This window comes from Leptodactylus fuscus, chromosome 2, assembly GCF_031893055.1.
Source record: "Leptodactylus fuscus isolate aLepFus1 chromosome 2, aLepFus1.hap2, whole genome shotgun sequence".
Taxonomy (NCBI): domain Eukaryota; kingdom Metazoa; phylum Chordata; class Amphibia; order Anura; family Leptodactylidae; genus Leptodactylus; species Leptodactylus fuscus.
The window spans coordinates 275,697,568-275,713,425 of record NC_134266.1 but is presented as its reverse complement, the minus strand read 5'-3'; the positions used below and the strand labels follow the sequence as shown (position 1 = coordinate 275,713,425).

Sequence of the window (15,858 nt, the reverse complement as noted above, 5' to 3'; positions counted from 1 at the left end):
TCTAGTGGGTGTAAATTTGACCTCTGATTTGTTATAAATACACAGGTGCACGGCTTGTTACAGTCAGAGTACAGTGATCAGACATCTGCCTTGCAGCGAGTAGTGCACCTGTGTACATCACATGACCATGGTCAGAATTTTATCCACTAGAAGTAACAGAATGAATGACAGAAAGATCTGAAGAATTGAAAACTGAGGAATTGATACAGAAAGTCTATTGTTATGCAAACTATAACAGCTGTCTCTCAATATTGGTCTGAAAGTGACCAACCCCTTTAAGGTGTGGTTCCTTCCTGAAATTTATCTTGGTCTTCAACCACCTGAAGCTGAAATGAAAGAAATCTTGAGAGGTTCACGCATCTCTTCCAATGTAGTAACTCATTTTTGGAGCACATAGAGGTGTCCCAATGTGGGGCATCTTGCGGCTATGTGCACCAGAATGCAAGGACTCCTTCTCTTACTAAAAGGGTTCGCACATTCAATTGGTAAATCGCAGTCACAGCAAGACCAGGATTAACCCCTTATTGGGAATTCCAAAATTCCAATGCATAGTTGGAATCATTGCTTGCAGGTTGCCCGGCGGCGAATACATCTGTGGGTCTTGCAAGGGAAGGCGCCCGCTCTCATTTTATACAGTCAGCGCTTCCATCAATACAGATAGAAACCCTTATTGTTAACTCCAGGTGGTAAATGCCAATGTCATTCTTAATTATTACTTCCTCGGACCTGCATCCCTTCCCTGCGCCAATGCTAACAGGATATAGTGTGCAGAGCAAGAAAGGAGTGCGGGTCAAAGAGCTAAGAGCAGTAAGTGAGAATGGACTATGCACAGACTGCTCCCTCCCCGGGGTCCTGCAAAGTGCAAATCATTGGAAAGCAGATGGCAGGCAGGGGGCATTGTACTGAATGGGGACAAAAGGGGCTGTTATATCGAAGTATTATATTGTATGGTGGCATAAGGAACCATAATATAGCACAATTGTACTGAAAGACAGCATTAACAACCATTATATGGGTGCACTGTACTGTATAGGCACATTATATGGAGGTATAAGGGGCCATTGTACTCTATGGGGGCACTATACTGAATGGAAGCATAAGGGACCATTATATGGGAGCATTGTACTGTATGTGGATATAAGGGACCATTATATGGGGCACTGTACTGTAGGGGGGGCATTATATAGGAGTATAAGGGACCATTATATGGGAGCATTGTACTGTATGCGGATATAAGGGACCATTATATGGGGGCACTGTACTGTAGGGGGGGCATTATATAGGAGTATAAGGGACCATTATATGGGAGCATTGTACTGTATGCGGATATAAGGGACCATTATATGGGGGCACTGTACTGTAGGGGGGGCATTATATAGGAGTATAAGGGACCATTATATGGGAGCATTGTACTGTATGCGGATATAAGGGACCATTATATGGGGGCACTGTACTGTAGGGGGGGGCATTATATAGGGGTATAAGGGGCCATTATATGGGAGCATTGTAGTGTAGGGGGGGCATTATATAGGAGTATAAGGGACCATTATATGGGGGCACTGTACTGTAGGGGGGGCATTATATAGGGGTATAAGGGGCCATTGTACTGGGGTGTTAGGGGACATTATACTGTATGATGACATAATATGGGACCATTATACACTCAGTGGCCAAAAGTCATGGGAAGGTACCGGATGCGCCGTTAATAGCGGTTTGCCTTGATAACTGCAGCAAGACGACGAGGCCTGGACTGCACAAGGTGTTGGAAGAGTTCTGGAGGAATATTGATCCACGAGTCTGCACTGCAGCCCACAATTGGTCCTGTGTAGTTGTCACTGGGTACATGGAGCAAACACTGGTATCCACAGCATCCCATAAATGCTCTATGGGGTTGAGGTCGGGCGAGCGGGCAGGCCAATCAAGGGTCGTGAGGTCACTGGTGTGTTCATTAAGCCAGTCCCGTGCCACCAATGAGCGATGACATGTTGCATTGTCCTGTTGGTACACAGCGTCCCCATCAGGGAACTCCAACACCAGAAAGGGGTGCAGATGGTCTGCCATATCGAGCACCGGTCATTGATCTCTGCACCCAGACAATGGGGCCCAATTGCAACCATGTGAACCTGACTCAGACCATGACGGAGCCACCTCCCGCCTGGACACGTCCCTGTCGGCATGCAGGATCCATGGCTTCATACGCCACACTCTCACACGCCCATCGACTCTGTACAACTGGAAACATGATTCTTCAGACCATGCCACGTGCTACCACTGGTCTATGGTCTAATGACGATGATCACAGGTCCATGCCAGTCTTCGAGCTCTGTGTTGTGGCATCAGCAAAGGGACACGGGTCGGGCGTCGACTGTTGAAGCCCATGCGGCGCAGTGCTCGGTGTACAGTCCTGGTGGAAATGGGGTCCTGGCGCCCCACATTCAAATCAGCAGTGATTTGACCAAGAGTAGACTGTCGAGAGCCTTGTACAACTCTGCAGAGGTGACGTTACGTCCATTCATCGAACACTCGTGGTCGACTGGTGCGCCGGTTTACGCGGCTGCAACGTTGTCTCTGTGATATTGCAGGTCCACCCGAGACACTGTTGACCTTGGAAACCCAAATTCCCGGGTGATCTCCAAAAGGCACCGATTTTCACCGATTATCATCCCACGTTCAAAGTCACTTAACTGGCAATGTGCGGCCATGTTCACGAGACACCTGTCTGCATCAAACTGCTCAGATATCTGGTGACACTAGCGCCATAGGCCGCATCGCGTCACACTGAGCGTCATATCCGACACGACCGGCACTGGGGCACGCCTGCCCGTTACTTTTGGCCATTGAGTGTATGTGTGGGGACATGTCAATTATAACTCTAGATCTCACCCATGGTTTTCACCTTTGCAATACAATTACAAAGTTATGGCAGACCTTCCGCCACTCCAACGGGAACGCTGCAGCAAAAACTTCCCAATGTCAGGTGTTTTTTTTTTTTTTGTTGCTGTTGCAGCATTTATGGACGCGCTGCTAAGGAGCCCACTAAGGCTTTGTCGTCCAAAGGGGCCACTCACACCATGAGCCGGTACTGCTAGAATATGGGAAGACAGTAGTCTAAACTGTAGCAACCAATGCCAGACAGCTGGTGCCAAGCCACATACATGTACAGGACTGATAAAAAGGTTATATATGCAGATGATGTTAGTGTAGTGTTACTATTAGGATATAGGGGTCTATAATCAATAGTCAGCCATATTTCGGGGAGGTTGTTGCTTCTTTTTGGCTTTATTACACTGACATTACTTTTGGTAGTGACTCCTTCAGATACCTGTGTGAATTGGGCCTTAATATCATCCCCCATGTATAACGCTTCCAGGTCACTGACTAGCTGACAGTATATGACACTTGATAGTAAGTCCCTGGTAAATATCCCCATCGGTGCCTCCATTGTGTCATGGTATTCCCAGCCTCATTTACTCTTCCCTGTAGTTCACCTGGAGGATTCGCCTCCCCCGGGATCTCAGTCCAGGTCATTTCCACTATAGTCACTGTACATATATATTCAGAGCCTGGGCTGTTCCCAGCCTGCAGAGACCCCTGGATATGAGGTACAGCATGGAGGTGACGGCTGTGTATACTGCGGAGTGTCTACTGCTGTTGTTACCGTTCATCAGTCTCACTTATACTATACGGGAGAAGTTACAATGTGTCAATGTATAGAAGTGCGAGGCATGTCTGAGTGTCACTATACAGAAGGCATGTCTCTAATTTGACCGTATATACATGAGAAGCCTCTGAGCGTATCTATGTAAGTGTAAAGTGTGCCCTTGTATGTGTACATAAATTCAAGGTGTGCCCCAGAGTGTACATGTAAATAAGTGTAAGGTGCGTTTCCAAATGTCCATGTATATAATTGTAAGTTGTGCCCATGAGTGTGTGTGTACATAGGTGTATAGTATGTCTATGTATGTAATTGTAAAGTGTATACATATATGTATAAGAGGCACCTCTGAATGTATATAAATGTATAGCGTGCCTCTGAGTATGTACGTACACACGTGGACAAAATTGTTGGTCCCGTCGTTTAATGAAAGAAAACCCCACAATGGTCACAGAAATAACCGGAATCTGACAAAAGTAATAATAACCAAACTACACGTTGACAAACCACAAAGCTTCTGGGACAATGTCCTATGGACAGAGGAGACAAAAATCAATCTTTTTGGCAAGGTAACACTGTCCCTACTGTGACACATGGGGCTGCTTTGCTGCATCTGGCACAGGGTGTCTTGAATCTGTGCAGGGTACAATGAAATATCAAGACAATCAAGGCATTCTAGAGAGAAATGTGCTGCCTAGAGTGAGAAAGCTCGGTCTCAGTCGCAGGTTATGGGTAAGGTAACAGGATATTGACCCAAAACACACAGCTACCCCCCCCCCCCCAACAATGGCTAAGAGGAGAACATTGGACTATTCTGAAGTGGCTTCTATGAGCCATGAACTAAATCCTATTGAGCATCTTGAGAAGGAGCTGAAACGTGTCGTCTGCAAAAGGCTCCTTCACACCTGAGACAACTGAGGAAGGGGCCAAAATCCCTGCGGCGAGGGGCAGAAGTCTCAGTGATGGTTACAGGAATCGCCTGATCGCAGCGATTGTCCCAAAAGGTTGTGCAACAAAATATTAAGTTACGGGAACCGTCATTTCTGTCCAGGTCATGAGGTTTATTTTTACAAAAATTCTGTGGAAGCGAAAAGCAAAGTCTGACTTTCATTTGTTCATTTTCATAGAATTTTTTATTTCTTATTACTTGTGTCAGATTCTGGTTATTTCTGGGACCATTCTGGGGTTTCCTTTTATTATACGAGGGGGAACAACAATTTTGTCCACGTATGTAAGTATAAGGTGGACCTCCGAGTATATACATCTATAAGTGTAATGTGTGCTTTAGTGTCTATGTATATAAGCATGACGTATGGCATTGAAGGTTTAAGTCAATTAGTGTCAAGTGTGCATCTGATTATATAAGGGTAGTATGTGTATATAAGTATTAGTATGTACATATATAAGTGTAAGGTGTGCCTCTGAGTGTCCTTGTATATAAGTGTAAAGTGTGTATACTGTAACTATGAGTATACATCTACATTGTGTTATGGTCATATTCACATTACACATCTCAGGGTGCAGGTAACTATATACAGTCCTATGAAAAAGTTTGGGCACCCCTATTAATCTTAATCATTTTTAGTTCTAAATATTTTGGTATTTGCAGCAGCCATTTCAGTTTGATATATCTAATAACTGATGGACACAGTAATATTTCAGGATTGAAATGAGGTTTATTGTACTAACAGAAAATGTGCAATATGCATTAAACCAAAATTTGACCGGTGCAAAAGTATGGGCACCTCAACAGAAAAGTGACATTAATATTTAGTAGATCCTCCTTTTGCAAAGATAACAGCCTCTAGTCGCTTCCTGTAGCTTTTAATCAGTTCCTGGATCCTGGATAAAGGTATTTTGGACAAACAATTCAAGTTCAGTTAAGTTAGATGGTCGCCGAGCATGGACAGCCCGCTTCAAATCATCCCACAGATGTTCAATGATATTCAGGTCTGGGGACTGGGATGGCCATTCCAGAACATTGTAATTGTTCCTCTGCATGAATGCCTGAGGATTTGGAGCGGTGTTTTGGATCATTGTCTTGCTGAAATATCCATCCCCGGCGTAACTTCAACTTCGTCACTGATTCTTGAACATTATTCTCAAGAATCTGCTGATACTGAGTGGAATCCATGCGACTCTCAACTTTAACAAGATTCCCGATGCCGGCATTGGCCACACAGCCCCAAAGCATGATGGAACCTCCACCAAATTTTACAGTGGGTAGCATGTGTTTTTCTTGGAATGCTGTTTCTTTTTGGACGCCATGCATAACGCCTTTTTTTTATAACCAAACAACTCAATTTTTGTTTCCAAAATGAAGCTACCTTGTCCAAATGTGCTTTTTCATACCTCAGGCGACTCTATTTGTGGCGTACGTGCAGAAACGGCTTCATTCTCATCACTCTCCCATACAGCTTCTATTTGTGCAAAGTGCGCTGTATAGTTGACCGATGCACAGTGACACCATCTGCAGCAAGATGATGCTGCAGCTCTTTGGAGGTGGTCTGTGGATTGTCCTTGACTCTTCTCATCATTCTTCTTCTCTGCCTTTCTGATATTTTTCTTGGCCTGCCACTTCTGGGCTTAACAAGAACTGTCCCTGTGGTCTTCCATTTCCTTACTATGTTCCTCACAGTGGAAACTGTTATGTCAGTCCAGATAGCTGCAACGGGGCTAAGGAATACCAGTAGGAAATCTCGCCCTGCACTACTCCCACTAGCTATCCCGGTCCCTGCCTCACGGGTGTAGGTCGGCTGTTCTCAGGCTAAGCCTGACCCCGACAGCTCCTCTCTCACTGATACCGTAGGCCTAGAGGGAAGTGGGAGAAGGAATGCCCTATAAGATCTCTAGGGACTGGAGACTAAAGGGGGTCACCCCTAACGAACAAGTGAAGCTGCTACTGACAGGGACTGACAAGGGTGTGCGCTGACTAACAACACAAGCAGCACACAGGAAACATGTAGGAAAGAATTCCCCAAACCAATATGGGAAGGAACCATACACTAGGAAACAAACACAGGGAAACTGAGTAGAAATCAAAGGATAAGGCAATTCACTCACACAGTCAATTATACACAGAGGGAGGATTGGTGAACACAGAAGGGAAAACACAAACCAACTCGTTCACCCAAAACCTCCCAAAAACCAACCACGGAACTTCCTCTATCCAAGATAACCACCTACTCCTCCTGCTAAGGCCTAGCTCTGTAAAAGCGACACTCAGCACAGAACCATGGGAGGCATGGGTTTAAATACAGAGTAGAGACCACTCCTCCCAGGTGCAAATGGGAGGACAGACTAATCAACCAGGAAAGAAAGCAATGAACCTAAATACTCCTAACAGGATCCTCCCCTCAAGGAGAAGACTCCGGATTCTCTAGGAGCATCCTTCTTCGGGAACTCCTTGTGGAATTTCTCCACGAGTCTGGGGGCTGACATATCCGACTCCAGAACCCAAGAATTATCCTCAGGACCGTATCCCTTCCATGCCACCAGATACCGTAGCTTCCCCCGAACATATTTGCTATCCAGAACTCGGGATATCTCATACTCCCCGGACTCAGAAACTGGTGGAACCTTAACAGGAGACGTTCCCTTCTTAGCCTTCTTTAACAAGGAGACATGGAAGACCCGGTTTATCTTCCACCTTTTAGGTAGTTGCAGCTGCGCCGCCACTTCATTTACCATCTTGATGATCTTAAAAGGACCCACAAACCTGGGACCCAGCTTCTTGCAAGGAACCTTCAACTTGATATTCTTGGTGGACAACCAAACCATCTCACCAGGGAAGAACTGCAACTCTCCTCTCTTCCGATCCGCCTGGACCTTAGCCTGGTGCGACGCCCGCACCAGATTCTCTCGGATACGGGACCATACCCCTTGCAGCTTTTTAGAAAATAGCTCCTCCTCCGGAACTGGGGAAGAAATGGAAGAAAATACTCCGAAAACAGGATGTCTACCACCGGAGCAAAAAAAAGGTGTGGTACCTGTGGCATTGGAATCATGGTTGTTCAGGGAAAATTCTGCCAGGGGGAGAAAGGCAGCCCAATTATTCTGGTTCTCTCGAACAAAACACCTCAAAAACTGTTCCACATCCTGATTCTTCCTCTCTGTTTGTCCGTTAGACTCTGGGTGAAACCCGGAGGAAAACGACAGTGTAACTCCCAACCTGCTGCAAAAAGCCCGCCAGAATTTAGCCACAAATTGCGGTCCCCTGTCCGAAACGATATCCTCAGGAAGACCATGCAACCTTACAATTTCTTTAATAAACGCTTCAGATAGTGTCTTGGCACATGGCAGCCTGGAAAACGGGATCAAATGGCACATTTTCGTGAAGCGGTCAACGACTACCCAAATGACCGTGAAACCCTTAGACACCGGAAGGCCCGTGATGAAATCCATAGACAGATGAGTCCAAGGTGCCTTAGGAGGTTCCAATGGATGTAGAAGACCGTGGGGACGGGTATGCGACGCCTTGGCTCTTGCACAGACCGAACAATTTTGAACAAACTGCAAGACATCCTTACTCCACCCTGGCCACCAAAAATTCCTAGACACCAATCTCATGGTCTCTGAAACCCCCGGGTGACCAGCAAGAACCGACTCGTGACACTCCCTCAGGAGACTTTGTCGGAGAGTAGTTGGGACAAAAAGCTTGTTTCTAGGTATCTTGGAAGGTGCAGCGTGTTGCGCTTCGATCAAGGCCTTCTCCAATTTCGCGCCCAATACTGCTACCACCACTCCATCCCCAAGAATAGTGGCAGGCGCCTCTCGTTCCTCCTCAGTCGACATATACCGGGATAAAGCATCAGCCTTGACATTCTTTGAACCCGGCACATAAGTCACGGTAAAATGGAACCGCGCAAAAAATAGAGCCCATCTGGCCTGCCGTGCATTTAATCTCTTCGCCGACCCAAGATAAACCAAATTCTTGTGGTCAGTAAATACCTGGACTGGCCTTCTGGCCCCCTCCAGGAAATGACGCCAATGTTCGAACGCTAGTTTTATTGCCAGTAGTTCCCTATCTCCGATGTCATAATTCCGTTCAGAAACAGAGAATTTCTTAGAAAAGAAGGCACAGGGATGCGTACCCTCCTCGAACTCCTGAGAAAGTACTGCACCCACCCCCACCGAGGAGGCATCCACCTCCACTCGGAAGGCCAACCTCTCATCCGGCTGTCTCAAAATGGGAGCGGACGAGAATCGCTTCTTCAGTTCTTCAAACGCAGCTAGCGCCTCTGGCGACCACTTAGCACAGTCAGCCCCCTTCTTAGTCAAGTCCGAGATAGGTTTCACAACCTCAGAAAATCCCTTGATAAACTGGCGATAATAGTTGGAGAACCCCAAGAACCGTTGGACCGCCTTTAGGTTCTCAGGTCGCGGCCACTCCAAGACTGCCCTGACCTTCTCAGGGTCCATCTCGAACCCCTTGTCCGATAGGATATAGCCAAGGAAACATAACTTATTGACCGCGAACACACATTTCTCCAGCTTAGCACTTAATTGGTTAACCCTCAGGAGATCTAAAACCTCTCTCACTCTCTCCCAATGAGTCTCCAAATCCGGGGTGTAAATGAGTATATCGTCCAGATAGACCACAACCCCCCTCCCTATGACGGCACTTAGTACATCATTAATAAAATTCTGAAAAAACGCAGGCGCATTGGTTAGACCGAAAGGCATCACAAGATTCTCAAAGTGTCCTAGGGGTGTGTTAAACGCTGTTTTCCACTCATCCCCCTTCTTGATTCTCAGCAAGTTATATGCCCCACGTAAATCTATTTTACTAAACCAGCGGGCTCCCGTAATCTGGCTGAATAGATCCGAGATCAACGGAATGGGATAGGGATTCCGCACCGTGATTTTATTAATCTCCCTAAAATCCAAACAAGGGCGCAACCCTCCATCTTTCTTCTTTACAAAGAAAAACCCCACTGCTACTGGGGACTTAGATGGGCGAATATGCCCCACCTCTAGACTCCCCTCAATATACTCTTTGAGCGCCTCCCTCTCCGGAATAGTGAGATTGTACAACCTTGTCTTGAGTAACACTGCATTTGGTATAAATTTAATCGAGCAATCATAGGTGCGATGTGGTGGTAATGTCTTGGCTGCCCTTTCCTCAAAGACCTCCCTGAACTCACATATTTCTTGAGGCAAATTATCTATAGACAAAGACATCACGGATATGGGCAGACATCGACCATTACACCCCTGCCCCCAAGAAACTACTGTCTCGGTCTCCCAGTTGATAATAGGGTTATGCTGCTTCAGCCAGGGCCACCCCAAAACTACTTGTGCTGGTAATTTAGACAACAAGAACAAGTCAATCTCTTCCCGGTGGCCACCTACAACAAACTCCAGACCCTCCACCTGTTTGGAGATGACAGCTTGCTGTAGAGGGGTCTTATCAATAGCCCACACCGGTATCTGAGACTTCAAGACCAAAGGACTCACCCTTAATTGCTCACAAAACTCTGAGTCAATAAGGTTGACTGCCGAACCACAATCAACCAAAATCCGGCACTTCTGCCCATTTACCCATCCTTCAAGGGTCAACCCGGCAGTCTGAGTACAGGAAATATGCACACCTCCCTTCTTAGTAGGTTTTCTCCCTTTACCCTCAATAGACCTGGGGTTATTACTCTCCTTGGCGAACCATTCTCTGGAGGGGCATACCCTTGCTACATGTCCCATCCCTCCACACACAAAACAGCGTACTGTGCGGGACCCTTCACTCTTGGGTCTAGCACTTCGCACAGTGGCCCCAATCTGCATGGGTTGGTCCCCCGGGTCCTCTCCAAAAACAGAGAATTGAGGAGGGTTAAGCCCCCCAGGACTCTTGTCTCCACGCTCCCGGAGGCGCCGTCCAACTCTAATTGCCAGCTGCATGGCCTCATCTAGATCTCCCGGAACAGGGTGAGAAACTAGATGGTCTTTAACCTGGTCTGAGAGCCCTGTCTCAAACTGACTAAGTAGAGCGGGGTCATTCCAGTGTACTTCTGCTGCCCACCTACGAAACTCTGTGCAATATTTCTCTATAGCGTGATCCCCTTGCACCACACGTCGTAGGTTATACTCAGCCGTGCGTACCCTGTCTGGGTCGTCATACAGTAACCCCATTGTGGAGAAAAACGCCTCTACAGTTAGTAAGCAAGCTGAGTCGGCTGGTAACGAATGTGCCCAGATGAGGGGATCATCTCTCAATAAAGTAATAATAATCCCAACTCTCTGTACCTCAGAACCGGAGGAAAACGGCTGTAGCCGGAAATACAAAAGACAGTCCTTTTGAAATCGGAAAAAATCTGACCTCTTACCTCGGAAGGGTTCAGGTAAGCTGACTTTTGGCTCCAGAGGCCGACCCACAGGGGCGCTACTCACCTGCCTCTGTATGCCCTCCACCTGAGAGGCTGTGTGTTGAGCCAACTGCTGTACTTGAGATACGCCAGAAGCTTGGATGGCATCCATTCGTAGCTTGATCCCCTCCATCTCAGTGGAGATCTGCTGCACCGCCTGGTACAACTGTTTCAGGTCCGTCATAATACAAACAAACCTTTTTTTTTTTTTTTTTTTACCGGCTGAGTGTACTGTTATGTCAGTCCAGGTAGCTGCAACGGGGCTAAGGAATACCAGTAGGAAATCTCGCCCTGCACTACTCCCACTAGCTAACCCGGTCCCTGCCTCACGGGTGTAGGTCGGCTGTTCTCAGGCTAAGCCTGACCCCGACAGCTCCTCTCTCACTGACACCGTAGGCCTAGAGGGAAGTGGGAGAAGGAATGCCCTATAAGATCTCTAGGGACTGGAGACTAAAGGGGGTCACCCCTAACGAACAAGTGAAGCTGCTACTGACAGGGACTGACAAGGGTGTGCGCTGACTAACAACACAAGCAGCACACAGGAAACATGTAGGAAAGAATTCCCCAAACCAATATGGGAAGGAACCATACACTAGGAAACAAACACAGGGAAACTGAGTAGAAATCAAAGGATAAGGCAATTCACTCACACAGTCAATTATACACAGAGGGAGGATTGGTGAACACAGAAGGGAAAACACAAACCAACTCGTTCACCCAAAACCTCCCAAAAACCAACCACGGAACTTCCTCTATCCAAGATAACCACCTACTCCTCCTGCTAAGGCCTAGCTCTGTAAAAGTGACACTCAGCACAGAACCATGGGAGGCATGGGTTTAAATACAGAGTAGAGACCACTCCTCCCAGGTGCAAATGGGAGGACAGACTAATCAACCAGGAAAGAAAGCAATGAACCTAAATACTCCTAACAGAAACTGACAGGTTAAATCTCTGAGACAACGTTTTGTATCCTTCCCCTGAACAACTATGTTGAACAATCTTTGTTTTCAGATCATTTGAGAGTTGTTTTGAGTAGCCCATGATGCCACTCTTCAGAGGAGATTCAAATAGGAGATCAACTTGCAATTGGCCACCTTAAATACCTTTTCTTATGATTGGATACATCTGGCTATGAAGTTCAAAGCTCACTGAGGTTACAAAACCAATTTTGTGCTTCAGTAAGTCAGTAAAAAGTAGTTAGGGGAATTCAAATCAATAAAATGATAAGGGTGCTCATACTTTTGCACCGGTCAAATTTTGGTTTAATGCATATTGCACATTTTCTGTTAGTACAATAAACCTCATTTCAATCCTGAAATATTTGTCCATCAGTTATTAGATATATCAAACTGAAATGGCTGTTGCAAACACCAAAATATTTAGAACAAAAAATGATTAAGATTAATAGGGGTGCCCAAACTTTTTCATAGGACTGTAGGATGTTAATTCAGTCATAAACAGAATCCTGCACAGCCAACACTCTGTGTATGGAATAAAGGAAAATATGTCTTCAAAAGCATGGGTGTCATAATTCGTGTTTTATAACCATCCGTGTACAGGTATGAACAAGACCCTGGAAATACAACCAAGATGGTAGCCTGCCTTACCTTGTCTGCAGATCTCTATGGCCATGCTGTTTCTTTATATTATTCCCCTTTATTCTGTATACTATTTTCTTGTATGTTTATCTTTTTTTTACATCTTTGGTCACTGTAAGCATTGTACTTCTTTGTGTATCCTAAATCTTAAAATTCAATAAGATTGTCCTGGGCTCTAAGACCCTTTAGATGTATTTCTCAGACATTTTTTTTAGAATGTCCTGTCTTATCGTCAGGTCTTCAGGATTCTCAATGATGTGGTTTTTGTTCCCTTCACCTCTTCTGGGTAAAATTGTCTTCTCCATTGAGTTGGGTCTTCTCAAGAGGTCCATAACAGATAATAATCTGCATTAAGATCATTTCAGCTTTCAGGTTAAGGCTTGGCCTTATTAAGTCAAGGATTAAGTCAGTTTTGACCGTATGAAGAAGTGACTACAGTACATAGACCTTCTTGTTTCCTCCTTGCATCTTTAGATTTTCGTGAATGTCTTCATCTCATTGTTCTCCACTATCTTTGTCCTTCACGTCTTCCAAGCAGAATTCTACTCGGAATATGTTACTACACTTGTCCTCCTTTATCATTTGTAATTTCATTCTAAGGTTTGGTTTGACTTGTGAAGGATCCTCATTTTTTTTACTTGATAGTTCTTCCCATTCTGAAATGCAATACATAATTTTTTTAATGTTTTTCTGTTGTCTAGGATCTTATGTGTAGACATCTCTGGTTTGGAAAAGGCAACATGGAAAATACATTCAACATGAGCCAAAATCTGGATCTCCTGGGACTCGTGGAGATGGAAGGACTGAAGTATCTGTACTGCGTCCTGTCTATTGTCCTATATTCATTCATTGTCCTCTTGAGTATTATTATTGTCTTTGTCGTAGTCACAGATACAAGGTTACACGAACCCATGTACATCCTCATCAGTAATCTGGTCCTCAACGGGATTTTTGGCAGTTCCTCACTTTTTCCAAAGCTGATCGTTGACCTCATCACCTCCTCCACGACCATCACTCATGGGAGCTGCCTTGTTCAAGCTCTGTGCGTTTCGTTATTTGCTTTCCATGAGATGAGCACATTCACCATCATGGGGTTTGACCGATATTTGGCCGTTTGTCATCCTCTACATTATAACATCATCATGACAAATGAGAGGATCCTAAACCTCATCACGGGATCATTTGTGGTGGCCTTCATACTTGTCCTCATTGGGATTGTCCTGTCATGGAAACTTCCTCTTTGTGGGAACAGCATAAACAATGTGTTTTGTGACAATATGTCGCTGGTTGTCCTCTCCTGTGGGAATTCTTCGGTCAGTCAAGTCTTCTCCGCTTCTCTGGTCATCGTCTATTTGTGCGTCACCATCGTCATCCCCGTTTTTTCCTATCTGCAGATATTTATTGTCTGCTTCAACCTGTCAGGAGAATCCCGTAAGAAAGCCGTCCACACTTTGGTCACCCATCTGCTCAACTTTTCTATCTTTATCATCGGATTTTTATTTATTTTTAGCAGGTACAGGTTGAACAACATTAAGCTCTCAGTTGTTAACCATGTTCTTCTTTCTGTTCCGTCACTCATCCTTCCGCCATTGTTCAACCCCTTGATCTATGGTGTTCGGACACATGTCCTGAAGATGAGGGTTACGCATTATTTACAGAAAATATGTGTTCTGTCGAAAAGGACTACATTACGCCTGCCTTGTAAATCTATATCGCTCATAAGTTATAGTCAATGACTAGATCCTACTAATATTATAAATGTGAAAGTTTGTGTGTTTGGATGTTTGCTCCTCCATCATGCAAAAACGGCCAAACGGATTTGAATGAAAATCGGCACATTGACTACTTTTTATACCAGTAAATGACATGGCTTTACGACTGTTATGAATTTATGTTCACATACTATATTACACTGTTCTTATCTCAGCTTCTGATAAAACCAGGGCTGTTATCTCTCTGTGTAAACACTCAGGTAACCCTCAGTCCATTGTGTACAGGCATCTGCATATTATCTGATCTGAAAATCAAATTTGTTGCAAAATTCAAAAACAACAACGGCTATGAAGGAAGCCAGAAGTCAGCAGAGTTCTCCTCAAGCAGAGCTGACGAGGATCATTGGCGCCAACAACACGCTCACTATATGGCGTCCCAGCGAGCTGCTGAGAGGCTGGAACAATCATGGGCACAGTGCGAGGAACGAGTTTAGCGGCAGGCCAGCTTGAAAGCAGCCAAAATGCCAGAGAAGGTGGATTATCATCGCCAAAAACACGCTCATTATATGGCGTCCCAGCAAGCTGCTGAGATGCCGGAACAATCACAGGCACGGAGTGAGGAAAAAGTTCAGCATCAGGACAGCTTAAGAGCTGCCGAAACGTCGGAGCGGGGAAAGCATCGACGGCAGCAATTTGCTGATATAGGCGGATCATCGATGCCAACAACACACAGACGAAGTCTAGGGCAGAGGCTAGTAACACATAAAGAAATAAAGGTTAGCTATTCCGTTATGTCTTTTCTTCTCAAACTTTGGACAAATTGTGGTCTTACTCAAACTCCTGAGCTCTGCCAAATACTGTAATTCAGAAGCATTTGCTAAGAGATATATCCATATCGGCCAACGAACCATTGTCTACCATGTAGTACTATGATAAGATGACTATATACAACAGCAAAAATGTCTTAGTGGGCGTTCACACTACCGTTGTTAATGTCCGTTGCTGTCTTCCGTCATAAGACACTATTTTCCATCATGTTTGTTTACTTTTGCAACAGAAGATAAAGTTGTGCATGCAGGAAGCTACTGTCCATCATGTTCTTTACATTAGTGTCAACGGCCGCAGACACACAATTCATCTGTGACCATTCATTGCAACAGTTTAATGTACGTTGCTGTCACCCTATGACAGAAGACAGCAACGGACATTAACAACGTTCATGTGAACGCCCCCTTAGAGGTTTAATAATAGTCATTTTGGTGAGCCGTGTAATTTGGAGGTTACACCACTCTGTAGGTGGTACGGATTAGCTTGGTGGTTGGTGAACATGAACATCTTGAAACACAATTTCAACAGAACTTCAGCTTCAGATGGTCAATGTTTTCTTCCATCTTATCATGGTATCTCAGTACAAATAAATTGGCCAATGCAGAACGGTTCACTCCAAGGATGATCCAGAAGGAAGGACACTTTCCACGCACCTGGCTCTATCAACAAGAACTTCCATTGCCCCATTCTACTGAAGCTTCACTCC

The 15,858-nt window shown here is 45.3% G+C and overlaps 1 protein-coding gene across 1 annotated transcript; it reads left to right on the top strand.

The window, feature by feature from the left end:
- Nucleotides 1-13,352: 13,352 nt before the first annotated feature.
- On the top strand, nucleotides 13,353-14,348 carry LOC142194171 (olfactory receptor 4C6-like). Its single transcript, XM_075263187.1, has one exon. It carries the CDS (start codon nucleotides 13,353-13,355, stop codon nucleotides 14,346-14,348), a length of 996 nt encoding a protein of 331 aa, XP_075119288.1.
- Nucleotides 14,349-15,858: the final 1,510 nt, after the last annotated feature.

What these genes read in the sequence shown, in the direction of transcription:
- LOC142194171 (XM_075263187.1), top strand. Translation starts at nt 13,353, where the DNA reads ATGGAAAATACATTCAACATGAGCCAAAATCTGGATCTCCTGGGACTC.